The sequence below is a fragment of the Camellia sinensis genome, chromosome 9 (assembly GCF_055761805.1).
Source record: "Camellia sinensis isolate YWXY chromosome 9, ASM5576180v1, whole genome shotgun sequence".
NCBI classification, from domain to species: domain Eukaryota; kingdom Viridiplantae; phylum Streptophyta; class Magnoliopsida; order Ericales; family Theaceae; genus Camellia; species Camellia sinensis.
Genome location: NC_138969.1, coordinates 150,636,782 through 150,657,369, shown reverse-complemented (window position 1 = coordinate 150,657,369; position 20,588 = coordinate 150,636,782). Strand labels below are relative to the sequence as shown.

The 20,588-nt window shown below is 39.1% G+C and overlaps 1 protein-coding gene and 2 long non-coding RNA genes across 3 annotated transcripts; all 3 read right to left on the bottom strand.

The window, feature by feature from the left end:
* Positions 1 to 212: 212 nt before the first annotated feature.
* LOC114287579 (uncharacterized) lies at positions 213 to 1,628 on the bottom strand. The gene is made up of 3 exons (XR_014340435.1): positions 1,554 to 1,628; positions 1,369 to 1,425; positions 213 to 730 (listed from the first exon to the last, which is right to left on the bottom strand). It is a non-coding gene; the product is annotated as an uncharacterized LOC114287579 (long non-coding RNA).
* Positions 1,629 to 1,993: 365 nt separating this feature from the next.
* LOC114305757 (DExH-box ATP-dependent RNA helicase DExH3) lies at positions 1,994 to 3,601 on the bottom strand. The gene is made up of 3 exons (XM_028250887.2): positions 3,405 to 3,601; positions 3,160 to 3,270; positions 1,994 to 2,754 (listed from the first exon to the last, which is right to left on the bottom strand). Exons 1-3 carry the CDS (start codon positions 3,588 to 3,590, stop codon positions 2,272 to 2,274), a joined length of 780 nt encoding a protein of 259 aa, XP_028106688.2. The 5' UTR covers positions 3,591 to 3,601; the 3' UTR covers positions 1,994 to 2,271.
* A 694-nt stretch (positions 3,602 to 4,295) lies between these two features.
* Positions 4,296 to 6,173, bottom strand: LOC114277019 (uncharacterized). The gene is made up of 2 exons (XR_014340434.1): positions 5,930 to 6,173; positions 4,296 to 4,749 (listed from the first exon to the last, which is right to left on the bottom strand). It is a non-coding gene; the product is annotated as an uncharacterized LOC114277019 (long non-coding RNA).
* Between the last annotated feature and the right edge of the window lie 14,415 nt (positions 6,174 to 20,588).

Sequence of the window (20,588 nt, the reverse complement as noted above, 5' to 3'; positions counted from 1 at the left end):
TTTTATTTATTTAAACTACTAATTTTGTACCCAATAAAACTTTGTATAGACATATTTCTGTGAGATTACTATTCCCTCACATCTATAATAGTACCCAATACAACATCCTTCAAGAAAAAAATCCAATAAGTTCAATCCCAAAAAACCAAGCAGCCATCTCATGCACAGTTTAACATCATCCAACAACAATCTAATATAGAAGGCAATTAAAATTGTCTTAAAATACAAATTGACTCTCTCCTGTAGAATATAAGTTCCAGAATAGAGCAGCAAATAAATACAAAAATCCCTGGAAAGAACCCCACTAATTCAACAAAATAGAAAGTCAATGCATCTGTTCTAGAATGAGAATAAACTCACTCAAGTTCTAGATATCCATTGCATAAGTCTTCCAAAGTTAATTTTAATTTCCCAATTGTCTAGACATTGGCTTTCTAAAAAAATTGTGCAAAACATAAACACTAATGTTTTGACATCTATGAACTATACCCAATATAAATTTTTAAAAGACCAATTCCAACAATAACTGATGTATCAAGGATATTAGCCAACACAAATATTGCAAAGAATAAAAATTAGAGGAGCATCCAGATTCACCAGTGCTTGAACAGGTCCGAGCTTCGGTTTCTCTGTTTTCGTAGAAATTCCTGAGGTGATGTATTCATGTTTGGCTAGTAGTCATTGGAATTCATCATTAAGTGCAAGTCCTTGACATAGCAGTGATTCATCCCTACAATAGGTATATGAATAATGAATATACATAGTCACAACAGCATTGGTTACATAGAAAGAGTAAGTTGTAGCATCTACTACATCCAATCCCAAGTCATTTTCTTATTGTACATAACTCTTGTTCATTCATAAATCAGAAACCACAAACAAGTAAATACATACATGCACACCCGCCCACACACACACAGAAAAGATATGCTAAAAGGCTATCACTTGGAGACCTATCTGAAAAAACAAAAACAAAAAAAGTATAAAAGGGCATTCCATTTTTTAAAAAAAGTTCCCAGGAATATTTGATTCCATATTAACCCAACCAATTTGGCAAGCCTCATTCATTGTCTACTCTCTTCTTGCTGGTCATCCTTCATTCTTAAGTAACTACAAAATTTAGTATAAAGTATAATTTTTTTCCCTTTATATTATTATTATTATTTTATTTAGAACAAATTTTCTACCTAACAAATGAATCCATGATACTAATGGGTATTAATAAATCTGGAATTGACCTTATGGGTATTAATAAATTCGAATAATCCCAGCACACAATGTTTGAGCTGCATAATAAGGAATGAAGATATTAACTGACCAATACAGGGAGAAACAGCTACCTCAAGCCTTTAGAAATAGTATACTTACTTGACTGATAATATTGCACAATACATCCCTCCAAACTCTTGATCCCTCACGTTCCTCCTGCAGAAACATTTAAAGTAATTGTGACATGCAAATTCCATGTAACACGTACCAACACCCACAAAGAAGGTTAAGAACAAAGTCAAAGATAAAACGTAAAAGATCAGAAAGAGAATTTTAATACTCACCCATAAACCATGTGAGGAATAAGATCATTACGGATTGTGTTTGAATCCGCTATCAGGTCAAACCGATCCTAAAGTCCAACCATGAAATAAAAGAACTTATTAGTGCTCATGTGACAATATTTCTTTCATGTTCAAGACAGTGAAACATTAACTAAAATCATGGAAAGCCTAGAAAAACGGCAGCTACCAACTGTCCCCAACATTAATTCAGTTGATAAGTGAAAATCTCAATGGCTGAAATCCATAAATTGATGACAAAGGTTTCTTAGAAGCAAGAAATGCTATATAAAATGCAACAATCTCTGCAAACTGCTAGCAATCACTCTATACAAAAACAATATCTAGCTAACTCTTCTCTTCTGTGAGGGCCTATCTTCTATTTTTTCATAGTAAGAATAACTATATGATACAAGAAGTAACAGTAACTACCTGGCGTGGTAGTAATTCTGGACCAAGTTCATCCTCGACCTGAAATAGGTACCGCCTGCATCCAAACATTGACTTCCATGTCTATAATGACCAAGGTGAAAACCCGAGTTTCCTCTCTGGAAGGGTGGTTTTGTCCAGGGTTGGAAAGGACCGGGAACAATCTTACATCTGATCCAGTACTTCCCTTCTGGCTTATAAATAAATGACGAGAAAGATTGACTTCCACAGCTCATCTTTCTTTGCAAAGCAATCATGACATTATATTGTTTGTTCTAATTCTCTGCAGCAACTACCTCCACTTAGTAGCATTGACTTGACGTTTCTTTTTGCTCTTCTTTAAAAGCATTTCCATATGATCAACAGCTTTCTGAGGTGACCGAGTTCCATCACCTGTCAACCATTGTAGAGCTTGAGCCGCTGCACCCTTTTCTACAAGTTTCTTATTGTTGGAAGGCTGGCCAACAAAGTTCAATCCGTTAAAAATCACAGTAGAACGAAACTTGTTGTTTTTCAGTTGGGTTGTCTTGTAGGTGGGTGCTTCGTGTCCAGCCCTGGCAAGCAATGTTTGGAGCTCGTTCTTGGAATTATCTCCACCACCATCAATACTTCTCAAGGGCGTGCTTGGCAGCATCTCTTTTGTGATCTTTTTTGAAGATGTTGGAACTTGGCAACCAAAAACAAATCTACCTTCACATTGATCCTCTGATACCAATAGTCTTACCGCAAACAGGAGCTCATTGTGATTTTTTATTTCCAGCTTGGAATTCAAAAGCTGCATCAACAAAATACAGAACGATAAATCAAATAAATAAAACAATCAACATCAAATTGCGGGTATTTCTCACTTCGAATTAAGAGTGAGTGAGAGAAAAATTCAGCCTTGAAAACTTGGCCACATCATGTTTAGTACGAGGAAAGATTAGAGAATGATGGAAAAGGAAGAAATAAGAAAATGAAGGAAAAGGAAGAGGATACAAATCTGCCCAGGCCACCAAAAATCGTACAGGCAAGATGGAACTAAGAACTCGTCTATTTTAATATGTAAAAGGCACTTCACTTTTTTAATAGGTTTTCATTTGTTTTCCAACATAAGGAGATGCTTCTGCCATCCCTCTTTCTCTTTGCCCATATTTATCCATCCCTTGTGCCAAACATAACTGTGTTGCAAAATACTTACTTTCATTTGAATAAGTTCTTCAAGTTCATTCTTCAATCTTAGATATGTATCTACCAAGGAAGGTTTCATGAAAAACTCCAAGTATCCTCCCAACATTTTCAAGTGTCCATCCTATGCAAAAGCAAGAAATGACCCAAGTAAAATATATGGCACAATAAAATGAAAGAAAATTAATTATCATGGATATATGTTGCAAGAACCGATATTGCTGATAGTATCGACTACAAATGGAAAAAGAAACTTACCAGGCTGCCTCTAGAATTCTTTCCTCCAAATAAGAGAAGCACGAAATCAGATACCGCAGTTGAATCTCGGAGAAATACTGAATTCACTTTAACCTTGTCATTGAAAACCAGCCAAGGGTATGGGATTTTGGGTTCCTGGGCGTTCACAGAATTCTGGGAGAAAGAAAAAGATAATGCTATCCACATTAGAACTCAAAAATAGAACACTTGAATCTGATGATTGTTTTAATATTAAAACATGTTTATGGATGATGCTTTGCTGAACACCATACCAAAAAAGATGAGAAACTTACTGATGAGTACAGAAGTACCTGACCATCCTTCATTGTTTTCAATGATATAGACTTCTCTTTGTTCTGTAATGATAAATACCAATTAGTTCTAGCTAGTTAATTGACATATTAAGAGAACACTATTTAGATGGAACTCCAGGGACACTTAATTTACCAAAGCAAAAAACTTAAAAAAGAAAAAAGAAAAAAAAGAATTGTTTGAAGAATGAAAATAAAAGCTAGAATGGAAACTAATAGTTTTGAAACCATGGCCCCTGCATGCATCATCAATGTGTAGAAAAATATAAGCTCACAAATGCTGATTACAAAATAAAAAAATAGATTAAAGAGAAAGAAACAAAACTGAATTGCAGAATTTAGCAAAAAGACACCACACAACAAAGCTTTCGCATGCATTTGGTCCATGGGAGGCAAGAATTTCTATAACCAAATTGAAAAATGTTTTCGTTTAGTGGAACCATTTTCAAGAGCCTTCTATTGGTGAAGGCTTATGTAAACTATTAAGAGACAACTTCAGCTTCTAAAGAGAAACTATTAAGAATTTTTTATAACCTTCTGCGCATTTCTGTAGATGACAAGTAATCAGAAAACAAATACATATCACAACAAGGTGCTTCATTGGGAAAGCATTGCTTCCACAAAAATAAAAAAAAAAATATGTTAATTGTTTAATACATTTGATCTTTATAAAAAGCAACATAAACATTTCCTTAAACCAAAATAATAATATGTATGTGCTCATCTTAACAACCTGCCCATGAACAAAATAAGCTAGTTCAGTTGCATCAGGCAGTGCATCATCCTGAAATACCAACTTGTGCAACCACAGATCTCTTGAGAAAAATACAAAAATCAAGTATTTAGTCCACTAAATCAGCCAACTTAATCAATCAAACCAGAAAAGATGACGAAGATACATCCACCCATGACATAACTTAACAACTTCAAGAACATATACTAACTTGCGAGTTAACCTCCCCCGAGTCTTGCTCCGTGATGAATTAGAGGAGACACTGTCAGATGACTTTGGAATGGAAATAATTGTTGGTGACCTAAAATTATCAAGGCAAAATATATCAGAATCAAATGTATATATTGCTCAATAAAAGAAAATTATGTACTATGTTTTATTCTGCAAAACAAATGGGAAAAACTCTAATTTAAATGCTAGCAAACACATGCACATGCAAAAACACAAACTATTAAAGAGTGACTATATTTACTATTTAGTATTTACCAGCAACAACGAACCCAAAATCAGTGATTTATATTTCAATTATGCTTGTTGAACCACGGATTGCTGCCAAAGCAGGGCTTACTCACACCATCAAAATAACAGTGGACATCATATGTAACAGTTGACAAAATGATGGCCAGGGCAAAATCAAATCCAGTGCTAGATGTTCATTTATGAGCAATGATCACCGTATCACCTGGTGATTGTGTGTATGACTAGTTTAGTCCCCATTGGATATGGGTCTGGAAGGGATAAATTGAGTCCTAACCTAACCTTTCTCATAATTTGCACAAATTAGTTGCCCTCAAGTTCGAACCCACAGCCTCGAGGTTAATAATTATTGAATATCTATTTGATTTGGATACAATCAGCTAAGCCAAACTGCCACTAAACCCATTGACTAATGACACTATTGAAACAAGGGTAATGGCTAGCATCCTTCAGTAACAGTAGCAAGAATTTTAAATAAAGTAGTCAGCCTCATATTGCGAACTAGAGGAACAACTCATCAAATGAAGTAGGTCGGTAACACGACATGTAATTTCATCAACGAATTAGAAAGAATATAAGAAAATACTATCTCCACATGTAACCCAATATTTTTTAAATTTATTTATTTATTTTTATAAATAAGCAACTTTATTGAGAGCACATCAAGACGATGCAAAAGTATACAAAAAGACAACAGATAGCATCGATAGTAATGATGTATTATACTCAACACTATCTGTATACACAGATCTCAATTCACAACAAATGAAGCAGAATGGCATAGCATCCATGCTCGAAACGACTGAACAAAGGTTTTCCCTGTACAAGACTGAACAAAGAATATAGTATCAATGATAAACTTCAGCAAAAATTTAAAGAAATGATTTAGGAAGATTTTCCTTTATTTATAAGTTAAAAAATTCAAAGAACAATCTTAAATACATGTTTACAAGTAATGACATCGAATATATAGCAAAAATACAATTGCAAAAGCTAAAATATACCTATCTTCTTTGACAAATGTATAAGTATCTTCAATCTACCAGAAAATACCACTACAAAAAATACACAAATAAACAAAGTAAAAAACCACAACAAATCACCATATAACCAGCAATCGAATGCAAAGATGGGAGTTAAAGCTCCACAATCTTGTGCTAATAGACGATGAAAGCCACAAACCCCCAATTTTTGTCCCAAAATTTGTCAACAAAACCAAAATCATTCTGAGAGAGAGATTGAGAGATTGAGAGATTGAGAGAGAGGGAGATAGAGATAGAGACAAAGACAGAGATCGAAAGAGAGAGATCGAGAGAGAGAGAGAGAGAGAGAGAGAGAGAGAAGAATTGACAAAACTGAGATTGGATTGAAATCAAAATCGTGCAGATGGTTAGTAGATGATGCAGATGCAGAGGCAGATGGTGGTGGCGGTGGCGATGGCGGTGGAGCTTCGAAATCAAAATCATTCTGAGATTGGATCGACCGAATGATAAATCACCGAGCTAAAGAAGGTTGAATCGAGTTGAAGGGTTTAGAGAGAGAGTGAGAGATTTGAGGGATCGGTTTCTCTGAGACTCTAGGGTTTCTCAGATTCAAATAAGTGAGTGAGAGATTTGAGGGTTTGAAGAGAGAGAAAGTGAGAAACACTGTTAACACATTTGAAGGCACTTGTCAAACGACTTCATTACTTAAACGGTACCGTTTTAATTAAAATAAAATGTGACGTTTATAAAACACTGTTAAATATTAGAAATAATGATGTTTTAAAAAGTGCCATTAAATAAACGTCGTTAAATCATATATTTCCTGTAGTGGGGAGTCTTTCTTAATTTAGAGAGTGGGAGGGAGCTACAATAAGATATAGTTAAATTGTGTATCAGGTAAAAATATAGTCTACATAAATATAGATTTCATTAACTAAAATAATTTTTAAAAAAACAAAGAAAAAAGAGGCAGGGTTGTGGTGCTAGTTTGCCATCACACATGTCGATCTCTCTCTATATGCTAATCGTGGCTACACATTTGTCACTTGACTTAATAAAAAATAAACTTAATAACGATGCACATAACTAGCCACAACTAGCTCATTGTAATAAAAACTAATGAACTCATTAGGAACGTTTTGGAGACGCTCTTTGCAAATTAGTGAGAACTTTTTAAAAACATTTTAATATATATATATATATATATATAAATGATTGAGAGCAATAAAAAGGGAGCACTAGGGGGAGCACTAATGATGTGGCAGTGGATCCCGCCCACTGCTTATGTCGTGTTTTCTTTTTTTCTTTTTCTTTTTTTAGCATTCTTAATGTATTAGTGCTGTTAGTAATACTTTTTTTTAATGATATGAATCATTGTTGTATATAAAATTAGACAAAAATCAAATCAAATGAAATGCATAAAATTTTCCTTAAAGTGACAAAACTACCCACCGCTCATCCACTTTCCATCTTATGTCCTTTTTCTTTCATTTATTCTCCACAATTAGCCTCACAGCTAGTCACCACTCTGAATCTCTGCCGCCACCATCAACTCATTCCTTGCCACGACTACTCTCATCCCTACCATCCCCTGTCACTCCTCCATCATTGTTCCCTAGCATCTTCCAATATCTTCTTGCACCAAGTATATTCTTCACTTGCATTGCAAAAAATGAAAACATGTCCTCTCCTACTTCCTAATCTCTAGCTTATTTTTTTCCCCACCCTTCCAAACCCCTACCTTCCTTACTTCGCAACTCCCTTTTCCCCAATCCCCTTTCCACGCACCCCCTTGCAACCACGCAACACTCCACCATGCTGTTTAAAGTGAGATTTCGGTGACAGAAAAAGAGAAAGAGATAATAGACAACATTCTTAGCTCCATTTGTCTATTTCACTTAATAATATTATACAAACAAAAATTTTATATTTGTAATATGATATACGTAATGTCTTTGAATTTATTCAATGGGCATGTGAGCTCACTATAGGTCCAACTTCAATGTTGTTACATTCATTTTGTAAATCTTTATATGTAGATTATTTATAACAATAAAAAAAATCAATTGATTTTTCTATGCTTGATCAACACCTATGGGCTTACAAAGTGGACAGAATAAATTATGGAAGTGAGTCTTGTGGGATCCGAGTAATTGTGGGCTAGACCAAACAAGGCCGAAACCCATTTAAAGTGGGCCTAAAAGGCCAAGCCCACCAGACTGCGTATTTGCCGAATAAATGTCCGATTGAGCATAAAAGCATCAAGGAGCGCCTCATGGTGGATACTTGTGCCAAATTTAAGAGCAAAATACGTCGAAAAAGTTGGAATGGAGCCATCTTACGAGACCAAAATGTCCATTTCAAGGAAGTACAACAGAGGGGTGGGCACTGTCAGGATAATAATAAAGGGCTAGTCTGCATGGAGTGAAAATTGAGAAGAGTGACTCTATAAAATGAGGTGAGAGGCAGAAGAAAGAAATATGTGAAAGAACCTTGAACCTCAAGAAATCTAAAAATACACCAACTTTTCTGCGCAAAACTGACTTATCCGTCGGAATACTAATTCCGGCACTACCATTCGAAGTTTTGTTCTTATTTCAGGTTATTGCCCGGAAGATTATCCAAACAGCTCATTTAGACTGAAGGAGTATTCCATGTCCACCTCCACACAATTGGCGCCGTCTGTGGGAATACTCAAACTCATCTATAGCGAACCCAAACCAAGATCCTTTGGCTACCGAAGTCAATAGTAGCACACCAGGAGCAATTTTAGGCTGAACAAACCCCCGTAAGGTAGTCTCTGAATTTTGACCCACAAACCCCATTTCAGCCTTCGACATCAGCAGAGGATGTCATGCAAACACTGATGAGTCGAATGTAACGTAGTGAACAATGTCTTAAAGACATGGCAATGGAAAACGAACCCAACAATTACCTCCTTCCCATGAACGTGGTTGATCGCTAAGAACTCAAAAGGGGCAACAACTTCTGCCTCGGAGACACGGTAGGCGTACGTCAGACTCCTCCTAGAAACAACGTAGGGAGCAAGGCTGGGTAGACACATCTAACTCATCAAATGAGGGAAGTCCTCCGCAAGTGTGTCACAGACGAAAGAAGAGACACAATGACTCAAACTCAAAAAACAAGCACGATCATTTCATACGACGCATTGCGAAGGTCGTCTTGCCTAAGAAGTTTAAAGCTCCATCTTTCACTCTTTATGATAGAACGTCAGACCCTACGGATCACGTTAGTCATTACCAACAAGCAATGACATTGCATGCAAACGATGAGGCACTCATTTGCTGCATATTCCCTAGTATTTTGGGACCACTCATCGTCAGATGGTATTACAAGCTTGAGCTGACTTCGATTGAGAGTTTTTATCAACTCTGAAAATCCTTCAGGCCTAGGTTCATAACCAATGAAACTCAACCAAAACAAGCAGACTCACTGTGGGCAATAAAAATCAAGACCAACGAAACCTTCCACGAGTATTCGGCGCACTATTAGGAGTGTTTTAATTTGGTGGATGATAGCTTTCAAGATGGAATTGCATCCTGACAGCTTACTCAGAAGCTCTCTGACTCGAAAGCCTCCCAAGACAGTCTAGGCTCTTATAAGGAAGGTAGAAAAGTACTGCAGAGTGGAAGATGATGCAATATGAGTTAAATCTAGACTGCTGTAGACACCTCATTTTTTACCGCCCTTAAGACTTGGGCAATACTGATGGTTTACTTGGTGGAGAAATGTATGCAGGCAAAAGTTCAGTTTCTTCGGCAAGGAGATAGACAAATCTCAACTTCATACCCCTTTTGGACCAAAACAATCTTGATCAAAAGATTTTAGACCTTGAAACCCTCTCTTTCGAAATGTTTTGAAAATAAAGTTTCTACGATGTTCCGACACTCGCATTTTGTTAAATGTCGCACTTTTCGGTAAATCGAGCAACGACAAAGTGGAAATGAATGAAAGAGAGATGAAATCTTTGAAAAATCTTTCAAAACACTTTTTTTAGGGGTTTGGAGTTGAAGAAAAGAGGAAAGGAGAGAAGAAAACTAGTTTGGGAGAAGTTCGGCATGAATCTGGGTAGGACCAAAACTGCGCGGCTTCACTAAAACAGGTATAAATTTTTGTACAGTTCGAATTTTTATGTAAGGATGCCACTATTGGAAATCTTACTTCCCGGGCTTCAATTTGGACATAAGAATGACTTGAAAAGGAGTAAATATGAAGGAGTTATGGCCATTTGAAGTTGGGCCTGGAAAGTAGAATTTTCCTGCCGACCAGAAAAACTAGCTGGCCGACCAAAAAAAGTGGCGGGCCGACCACTTTAACTGGTCGGTGGCCTTCTTGCATATTCTACAGGTGTTGTGGATGCCAATTGTGCCAGCTGGAGTGCACAGATTGCATCCTCCATACACATATGGAGGGATTGCATCTAGCTTCAAACTTCTTCAACAAGCTTGGCGCTTGTTTTTCTATAAGAGGAAAGGCTCTCTCTCTTGTCTCAGGTTCTGAAGTTGGCTTAGGGCATATACATACATCTCCCTCTCTATATTTTTCTCTCCCTCTATATTTTTTGTCTTAAAGAATGTTACTCCTTCACTTTTGCACTACAACCTCCTAGCCAAACACTCTTACCTTGTTGCTGAGTTGCTGGAGCATCTTGTGGGAGCTCAAAAGTTGGTTTTGGCTCTGGAAATCTACTGGTTTTGCAGTGCTTCAAGGGTAACCCTTTTTTTTCCCTTTTTTAAGCTCTATTTTGATTACACTCTTAGCCATATTTGCATGCTTTATATGGATTAACTTTCAACTAAAAAAAAGCTTTATTTTTTAGTACTTAACATGTTTGTTTAAGGCCTCTTGGGTGCTGAGGGTCTCCTACCCTCTTGCATGCCTTGTTTAGCCTTGTTTTGAGCCATGCCTTAAGGTCTTTGAGCTAGTCTTTGTTTGGCCTTTTAGCCACTGAAATCCAGTGGATTTTCAATGGTAGGCATGTGGTTTTGAGGCCTAAAACCACAGGGGGGTGACCCCCTCTCTTTTGGTTTTGTTTGCTTGCATTTTTGGCCTATCAAAGGAGCATTTATCCCTTTACTTTTGAGGCTTGGTTCAGGCACTTTTTGTGACTTTTAGGACCTGCCTTAAGTCTGTCCATGGCTAGTTTGGTCACCTTGTGCATGCATCTAGTATGTGTAGTGTAATCCCATATGTGGCCAATCAAAGTAGCATGTCTTGCTAGCATGTATTGACTCCATTTTAGTGGGTTTTTTACCATAATTTGGCATGTCATAACTCTGTCTAAAACTGTTTTGGTTGTCTCTTGAGTGGCTCATGTACTTGTAGAACAAATCTTGCTTACTAGCTTTCTATGCATGATGTTTTGGCTCATCATTCTAGCATATTTTGGCTATGCTCCAGCATGATTTTATTCATATTTTGGGCTGTTCTAGGACTGTTTTGGGCTGCCATGGTCATATCACTCATGTTTTGTATAGTTATAGTGCAAATGCTTTGGCTAGTCTTGAGTTTTGAGGTCCCTAACATGCTATATTTGTGATGTTTGCATACTTTGGCATCATTTGGCATGAAATTTCAGAGCTTACGTCTTTGCCATATTCTCATATTTATCACTCTTTAATTGTATTTGAGAGTTGAGCTTTGTGCCTTGCTTGCGAGCCCTCATTTGGGCATGCTTTTTCTTGCTTAGCATGCTATCATTTCAGTCCATTTCAGCCACTATTTTGACATGCATTAGGTCTGTTTTGAGTGCTTTAGGTCATTTAAGCATTGCTTGGTATGGTTGTAGTGTAAAGCCCTTGACTAGCTTTGTATTTCAAGTCTCTTGGCATGCTTTATTTGAGCTATTTGCATGATATGACTTCACTTTGCATGTAATTTCAAAGCATATAGACTTGCCATGCTCCAACTTTTGTCACCCCTTGAGTGCCCCTAAGGGTTGTGTTCTTGTTGCCTAGCTTGTAGACCAATATGTGTGCATGTGTGTCTTGCCTTTTGATGCCTTAGTCTTGGTGTTATGGCCACTAATTTGGGCATGACTGAGGTCAGTCCATTTTGGTTTAAGTCCATCGAGCATTGTGTATTCCATATGGTTCATTGCGTTGTGTATGCCATGTCCATTCGCATTGTGTATGCTAGTTGTTGTTCATATTGTTGCATGCTTATGTTGTCTTGCATTGAGTATGCATGCATTAGCATAATTTGCATGTCATTACCTTTGTTAAGTTAATCATGTCACATTGCATTGAGTGGGCCATGTGGTTCTTAGCATTGTGCATTGTGCATGGCATTGGCGTTGAGTATGCTAAGTTACATTGCACTGCATGTTTGCATGCTTGTCTCTTGCATGTTGTTTGCATGCTTGTTTTGTTGCATTGCATGTTTGCATGTTGGAGCTGCATTGTGTATGCCATGTTTTGTTGCATTGTGTTTAGAATAGGAGTTAGTCCAAACACGGGAAACGAGGGACGTTTCATACTCGAAGTGATGAAATGTGCCTCAATTCTCAATCGCCGACACTCTTGACTATATATGATGGAGTTTTAGGCTTTATGTGTTCGTGTGTGCATTCATTTCATATTGAGTTGTGCAATTTGGCTCCTTGGCCATCATGCATCGAGATGCGTGATTGGTGGCCTGAGGGTCGAGAACTATACTCCCTTAAGCTGGTGTAATGATAGGGAGGGTGGTTGTGCATATATGTGTTGCAAATACTTTGCCATGCCCCTTTCTTGCTCTCTGTTGCAGAAAACCAGAAACCAGCAGCAAAAACTGGTTGGCCGACCAGATAAAGTGGCAGGCCGACCACTTTTTCTGGTTATCACCACAAAAAGTGGTCGGCTGGTGGTCTCTGAGGCCAATATCTGGTCGGCAGCATCCCTACAGATTCCCAAGGTGGAGTTTCTTCTCTCTGGAGCTTGGTGCAAGTTTCTAAGATCAATTGCAAACAGAGGCAAATCGGGGCGTCGCGAGGGATTTCCGAACAAGGCAACTCAAGCATGCATGCATCCTTTATCATCCAAAGCAGAGCTGAGGCAGCCTATTTCAATTGGTTTACATGCTTATCTAAATTGCTTACTTAGTTAATTTGTTGATTAATTACAGTTGTGTAATAATTAGCTGTAGCTTGTTATTCATTTCGTGTGTAATAACTAGTTTAATTAGATTAGCTTAGATTAGCTAGTTGGTTCTGTATTATTCATTCGGGCTCTCCGTCGAGAGGGCACAACTGTTGTAAATAAGTGTGCGTGTGCGTGATGCATGTCTTCCAACCCCTATTTCTTTCTCCCTTTTATTTACCAGCTTACGATGGTTAGTTTTAGGGCATGTTTCAACTCGCATCCTTATGCTCGTATGTTTGCATCCATTCATCTGTCTTGCATGCACGGGGCTCGGCGCATCATACTAACTGCATTGTATTTCAATTCCTGTTTGAATACATGTATCAAGTTGCATTTCACATGACATTTTAGAATAGCCAAGCCTATGTTAGTTGCATTTTGCATGTGTTGCATTAGGCATTCTTGACATAGCTAGGATCATGCATGATTACTAACTATCTTTTGTTTTGGCTCAGAGTACTTGGTAAGTGTTTATGATTTAGCATCCTTGCATGTGTGTGAGTGACTGCCATGATAGCATGCTTGCCATAAGGCGAACTGCTTATGTGATATAACTGCTTGAATGCCTGTGGGTGAAGGTTGGATTACTTGAATTGGAACAATTCATTGATTGCGAGTTTTTAAGCCCACTTGAGAGTGGCAAATCACCATGTTTTCTAAGCCCACTTGAGGGTGGCAAAATCCACATTTTAGCCTACTTGCGAGTAGCAAACCACTTTCAAAAACAAACATGAGATGTTTTGCTCCAATTTAGGCGATCCAGTCTATACTTGTACGCTATGTACGTCACATAGTAATTCTAGATTAATAACCGGAATAAGAGCACATGTGTTTTCAAAAACAAGATATCATGTTTAGTAGTGGCCGATCTTTGATCGGGCGAGCGGGGGTGCTCATTGCATGACCTTTCCCTCTCGTACCCAAGTTCCCGAGCCGAGGCAACTTTAGTGATGACGGACACGTGGCCTTAGGCACGAGTCAGGATTTCCTAAATTTCCCAAAATAAAAATATTTAGGTGGCGACTCTGTATCTGGCAAAGCAGTCCATGTTTGACACTTCTTTCTAAAAATCAGTTTTTCAAAATGATTTACCAGATTTTGGCTCTTTGGTGATTTATCAATCTCGCATTGCACTTTGCAAGATTAGATTCAGAACCGTAACATCGAGTCTGAACTACAGTGAGCTCAATGAACAAAACGGGATTTTCCCGGGACGCTCGGGCGCATCTACAACTGCAAGCTGCAGAAACGACAACACCTATCCTAGTACAACCATTGAATATTGCACCACCAAATAGAACCCCAAGGAGCCTAGAGCCAAAAGGCCGATCAATAAGGGAAAGCCACCGAGATTCCCACCGGCAAAACAAGTAATACCAAGTACAAAACAAGCACTCCAAGCGGTTAGATAAGAAATACACAGAGCTGACTGGAACAATCAGTAAGATTCTACTAAAAATCCAACATCTGGTTTCCTTCAGATGGCCTGCTGTAGACCCGACTTTCTTCGCGTGCCCCTCTTTCGGAGGAGGCGCGAATTTGTCTTACTACAATTTGGACTCCTGTCACGGTTCTTAATCTAATCTCACAAAGTGCAATGTGAGACTGATAAACACCAAAGAGTCCAAATCTGACAAATCGTTTTAGAAAATCGATTTTGAATAAAAAGCGTCAAACATGGACTGGTTTGCCAGATTACAGAGTCGCCACCTAAATATTTTATTTTGGAAAATTTAGGAAACCCTGAGTTGTGTCAAAGGCCACTTGTCCGTCATCACTAAAGTTGCCTCAGCTCGGGAACTTGGGTACGAGAGGGGAAGGTCCTGAAATGAGCACCCCTGCTCGCCCGATCAAAGGATCGACCTCTACTAAGCATGATATGTTGTTTTATAAACACATGTGTTCTTGTTCTGATTATTAACCTAACCACTATGTGATGCGCACAGCATACAAGTATAGACTAAATCACAAGAATTGGAACAAAACAACTCATGCTTGTTTTGGAAAATGGTTTGAAAGTGCTACTCGTAAGTAGGCTAAAGCACGGATTTGCCACCCTCAAGTGGGCTTAAAAACATGATTTTGTCACTTCGCAAAGTGGGCTTAAAACTCATAATCATCGAGTTTGTTCCAATTCAGGCAATCAAGCCTCCACCCACAGGCATTCATGCAGTTAAGCATTTAAGCAAATAGCCTCATGGCAGCATCCACACTCATACAAGGATGCTAAAGCGTAAAACTTACAGAGTACTCCAAGCCAAAACAAAAAGCTAATTAGAAATCATGCATGATCCTAACTATACAAGATGCCTAATGCAACACATGCAATAATGCAACTAAAATAGGCTCGGCTATCTAAGATGGCATATGAATACCACAATTGATACACGTATTCAAATAGGTATTGAAATACGATGCAGTTTGAATGATGCGCCGAGCACGGTGCATGCAAGACAAATGAATGATGCAAACATGCAAGCATAAGGTATGCTAATTGAAAATGACCCTAAACTAACCATCGAAAGCGGTTAAGTAAAAGGGAGAAAGATATGGGGTTGGAAGACATACACACACACACGCACCCTTATTACAACATTACACCCTCGAGAAGGAGAGTCCGAATAAATAAGCTAATCTAAGCTAAGCTAAGCTAACTAATCTAATTAAACTAATTAGACTAATTATTACAAACCAATCGAATAACTAGCAAACTACTTACTAATTATTACAACATTTAACTAATTAACAAACTAGTTAAATTACAAATTCAAGCTAACTGACAAGTAAAGCTTTAAACATATGCTGCCTCAGCTCTGTTTGAAGAAGTTGAACATGCATGCCTCGGTTTCCGTCCTGAAAAGCTCTCCGATTTGCTCTTCAGAGTCTCTGTTTGCAGGGTGTCTTCAAGAACTTTTTGCTGAACCTTACCAAAACAGTGCTGGGGAGTGCACCAGTGGCTTGCCAGCCATGAATGGTGGCTGCCAGCCATCTGCCGGCCAAGAGTGTGCCTCTGCCAGCCAAGGATGTAAGGGTGCCAGCCAATAATGAAAGGGTGCCGGCCAGTGGTGTGATGTGACACCAAACTGCAACAGAGCACAAAATAAAGAAAATGGGGGGTTCTTCCAGGGACATGTTTGTACTATGCAACTCCTTATCATCTCAAAACATCAAGGGAGTGGCACCATTGGGTCTAAAGCCACCAATCAAGCATTTCAATGCATGATGGCCAAGGATCCAACTTGCACAAATTCAATAAATGCACAACAAACAAGACTCAAGAACCATTACCTTATCATGGATGATCAAAGGCAATGGAGACAAAGGAGATTGACTCATTTCATCACTTTAAGTATGAAATGAACCAATCCACCTTGTGTTCAATATAACGTCTGATTAAACACAATGCAATGCAAACAATAATGCTTATCTTTGCATGTTTTACTTGATTCAATTCTTGTTTACACATTTTAAGTTACCAAACCATCCCTTAATTGATTTGTCCAAATGTGAAAGTCCTCTAATGAGGGAAAGGTCAATCAAAAGAATGATTTAAAGCATGGGAGAGACCAGGCCTTTGACTAGGAGGAACCCTCAAAAGAGGGTTGAAGCCATTTAAGCATAAGTCTCAATCCCAAGCGTTAAACACAACCTCAAGACTAAACAATCCTCAAAACAAATGAGAAGATGAAGAAGTGAGGGAAGTGGTACAAATTCAGTACTAAAGTGGCATGAAACACAAGATTCCAACATGCAAACAACACATGTACAACATGTTAAAGGCCAAAAGCATGGAAAGCTAGTGAAGAGCTTTACACTAGAGATATGCAATAGAATTCTCAAATGACCAAACCAGCTCAAAACAAAGCTACAACATGCCAAAATAAAGGCCAAAACATGCTGAGATTTAGGCTTAAAAGGCAAGAAAAAGCATGCTCACTCATTGGCTCACAAACAAGGCATAAGGCACAACTCTCAAACACAATGAAAGAGTGGAATATGTGAGAGTGTGACAAGGCTACGTGCACTAAAATCATGTATGAAATGATGTTATGGCATGCAAACATCACAAGCAAAGCATGCTAGGGGCCTTGAAACTCAAAGCTAGTCATGGCACTTACACTACAACCATGCATAACAAGTCTTACATAGCCAAGACCACTCAAAACAGAGTTAAAGCATATTAAAACAAGGCCAAAAACAAGCTGAAGTAGAGCTAACACAAACTAGGATGATAGGCTAAAACATGAAGCATGTTAGGCCAACAAGCATGATTGCACTACAAGTACCAAAAGCAAGCAAGAAGTGACCCAACTAGCCAAAATCAGAGTTAAAGCATGTCAAAACAAAGCCAAAAACATGCTTGAACTAAGTCACAAAAAAGTAGAAAAGCATGCTCAAGTATGAGGCCATCAACATAAGCAAACAAGATACGAGGAGAGGGGATCACCCCCTCCTATTTTGAGCCTCAAAACTAACTTTCTACCACTGAAATTCCTCTGAGTTTCAGTGGTGTGAAGGCCAAGCAAAGGTTATTACAAAAGCTACCAAAGATGGCTCAAAGGGCTTTACAAGCCAAAAAGCAAAGGAGGTGAACCACCCCCTAACCACACAAGGCTCAAACCAACATTTTTAAGCCTTAAAAACACAACCTTTTAGTGGCTAAAACCAGCTTCAAAGTAGCATACAAGGATGGCCAAGCCCTTAATCAAAACATAGCTTAAAAAGGGACAAGTTCTTACCCTTGAAGCACAGCAACAATTCAGCAACTTCTTAGCCAAAACCAAGCCAAAACCACTCCAAGGAGCTCAAATAAGGCCTCCAAGATCCTCAACACTAAGGTGAAGGTGTTTGGCTAAGGGTGCTAGTGCAAAGGTGAAGAGAAAACACACTTTCAAGCACAAAACATATATATATAGAGAGAGAGAATTATAGCACAGCTCAAAACTTGTAACCCTTTGCATGCATATAGATGAGTTCTATATATAGGAGATACAAAGAAGTCTTAAAGAGATCCAACCATCCACGTGCAAGAAGATGGGCTCATCTGTGCAAACAGATGTCAAAATATCTACAAAAATATCTTCTGAATACACTGGTGGCCGGCAGTGCCTCATTGGTGGCCGGCAGTGCCTATTGATGGTCGGTAGGGCAAAGCCCATGGCCGGTAGGCCATCAAGAACACCACTACGCAAAGACCAACAGGTGGTCAAAATATGAGACAAAATGGAAATAGGGTCTAAAAGGATCAAACCTGGAGCATTCCGTCGCGAAAGTCGAGTACTCAGCGAGCGATCAAACTTGTTACTGGATGTACCCTGCAAGAACATCCAAGTCTTGAGGACAGGCAAAAATGGGTGTCTATAGTTGCCTCTCTTTGACAGAACTCGAAAGTCACGAGATGACGGGAGTGAATGTCAAAGCCCAGAGACGACCCATTTTTGACAAGGCCGAAGACTTAGACAAACATTCAATGTAACGATATAGATGCGCCCGCAGGCTGGGGCAAAATGCAAATGACATGCATGATGCAAGAGCATAACTTATGATTATGCAAAGAGGGCGGTAATGGAGCATTTATGCAAAATAAATACAACATTTTAAGCAAACTGACAAGTTACAATAGTCTCACACATTTCAATAGGAAGTATATAAGAAAATTATGCAATCTTCACTGCGCCTCACGCAGGAAAGGCTAAAAGTGACTACCAAGAATACCCGAAGTCTCAAACAAAACACTTCTTAGTGTAACACACGCGAAAGGGAAAAAGGAAGAACCTCTCAGCGTATCACATGCGAGAGAGGGAAAGGAAACAACTCTCAGCGTATCACACGCGAGAAAGGGAAAGGAGAGGAAACACCTCTCAGCGTATCACACGCGAGAGAGGGAAAGGAAACACCCCTTAGAGTATCGCACGCGAGAGAGGGAAATGAAACACCTCTCATCGTATCACACGCGAGAGATGGAAAGGAAACACCTCTCATCGTATCATACGCGAGAGAGGAAAAGGAAGCACCCCTCAGCGTATGACACGCGAGAGAGGGAAAGGAAACACCTCTCAGCGTATCACACGCGAGAGAGGGAAAGGAAGCACCGGGCACACGACCCGGGCACTTTCAATAGGGTGTTAGTGTAAACACCGGGCGTACTCGAGTGTTTCTAGCCAACAGAATGTCAGTGTAGACATTGGGTGTACCTGAATGTCTCTAACCAACGAAATAAGGGAGAGGAATGGTTTTACCCGGAATTCCTCCAAATGAACCATACATACAATATCGTGCTTGTATGAGAAAGAAACTTGATAGGTGCAATGTAATACAATGCATGTTTCATGCAAGATGAATAATCGCAACACAAATACGAGAGGAATGCTTCTATGCACATCATGCAAGAAACGAAAGAGAGGCATGTTCAATGCAAAATAATTGATGATGCATATTCAATGTAAGATGATCAACGATGCATTTTCAATGCAAGCATGGTAACGATGCGTATTCAATGCAAACATGATAACGCATGCTCTGTGCGACAATTCAGAATGCATGTTCAATGCAACGTGCAAATTCTATGTGATGACAAAAGCATGCTTGATAAAGACAATTCGAAGGCAACTTCCGATTTACCTCCCAGAAAGAGTTGCAACATGTTAATAAGGATACACCTTGTTCGTGTTTGATGAGCGATGACCGCCGCGCATTGGAAATGCGATTTCTAAGCTTCCGCGGAGGCATTTTGAATCAAATTTTGAGAATACCCTTCATTTCCCGAGATCCAAGGACACCAATCAAAGGGAAAGAGGCATAGAAAGCCGATGGAAGCATGCCGACCATGGGGGGATGCTTCCAGCCCCCTGCTGGCCATCAGTGGCCACTGCCGGCCACCAATGCAACACTGTCGGCCACCAATGAGGGGGTGCCAGCCACCGATGGCAGCTTTGGACATTTTGATCTTTTCAACCGTGGGTCTTTAAGTAGAGGCAAAATCACTTCATTTCCTCATAACCCCTTGCAAAAAAATCATTTCCCTTGCTCCCTAGGTGTTCCTTCTCTCTAGATCTGTGCATTCTACTCGTTTCCCAACCCCCTAAACAAACTTTATTCGCGAAAACCCTCTAGTTCTCTTCACTTTGAACCAATCAGAATTTGATTTCAATGCTTCTTTCATCGTTTCCACCGTTCTAGGTTGATTCCCCTCGAGATTCTCCCAAGGTTAGTACACTTTTTTGGGATCTTGACCTTCCTTGACTTTTCTCTCTCTTAGGGTTTGACTTTTGCAAAGTTTCACCATTTTGTTCATTTTTCCTCATTTTTGCTTCTCTTGCATCTATTTCAGATGGCTGATGATGTCCCGCATGACAGGGCCCTCCCCGCGTTTCCTCTGATAGAGTTTGCGGCTGACTTTACGGTTGAGCCCGAGGTTGAGCCAGAGCCTTTACCACCAAGCATACGTCCCTTTGACCCAGCGAGGTATCACCTAGAGACTCACATATTACCTGCAGCGGGAGGCATCAAAGCTTTCACTGACTTCACTGAGGACGCAC

Bases quoted from the DNA above. Each gene is read 5' to 3' on its own strand.
- LOC114305757 (XM_028250887.2), bottom strand. From the start codon at position 3,590: ATGTGGATAGCATTATCTTTTTCTTTCTCCCAGAATTCTGTGAACGCC. The intron at 3,271-3,404 runs GTAAGTTTCTTT...GCTTTTGCATAG, and splicing joins AGAATTCTAGAGGCAGCCTG to GATGGACACTTGAAAATGTT. The intron at 2,755-3,159 runs GTAAGTATTTTG...TTGTTGATGCAG, and splicing joins AAGAACTTATTCAAATGAAA to CTTTTGAATTCCAAGCTGGA.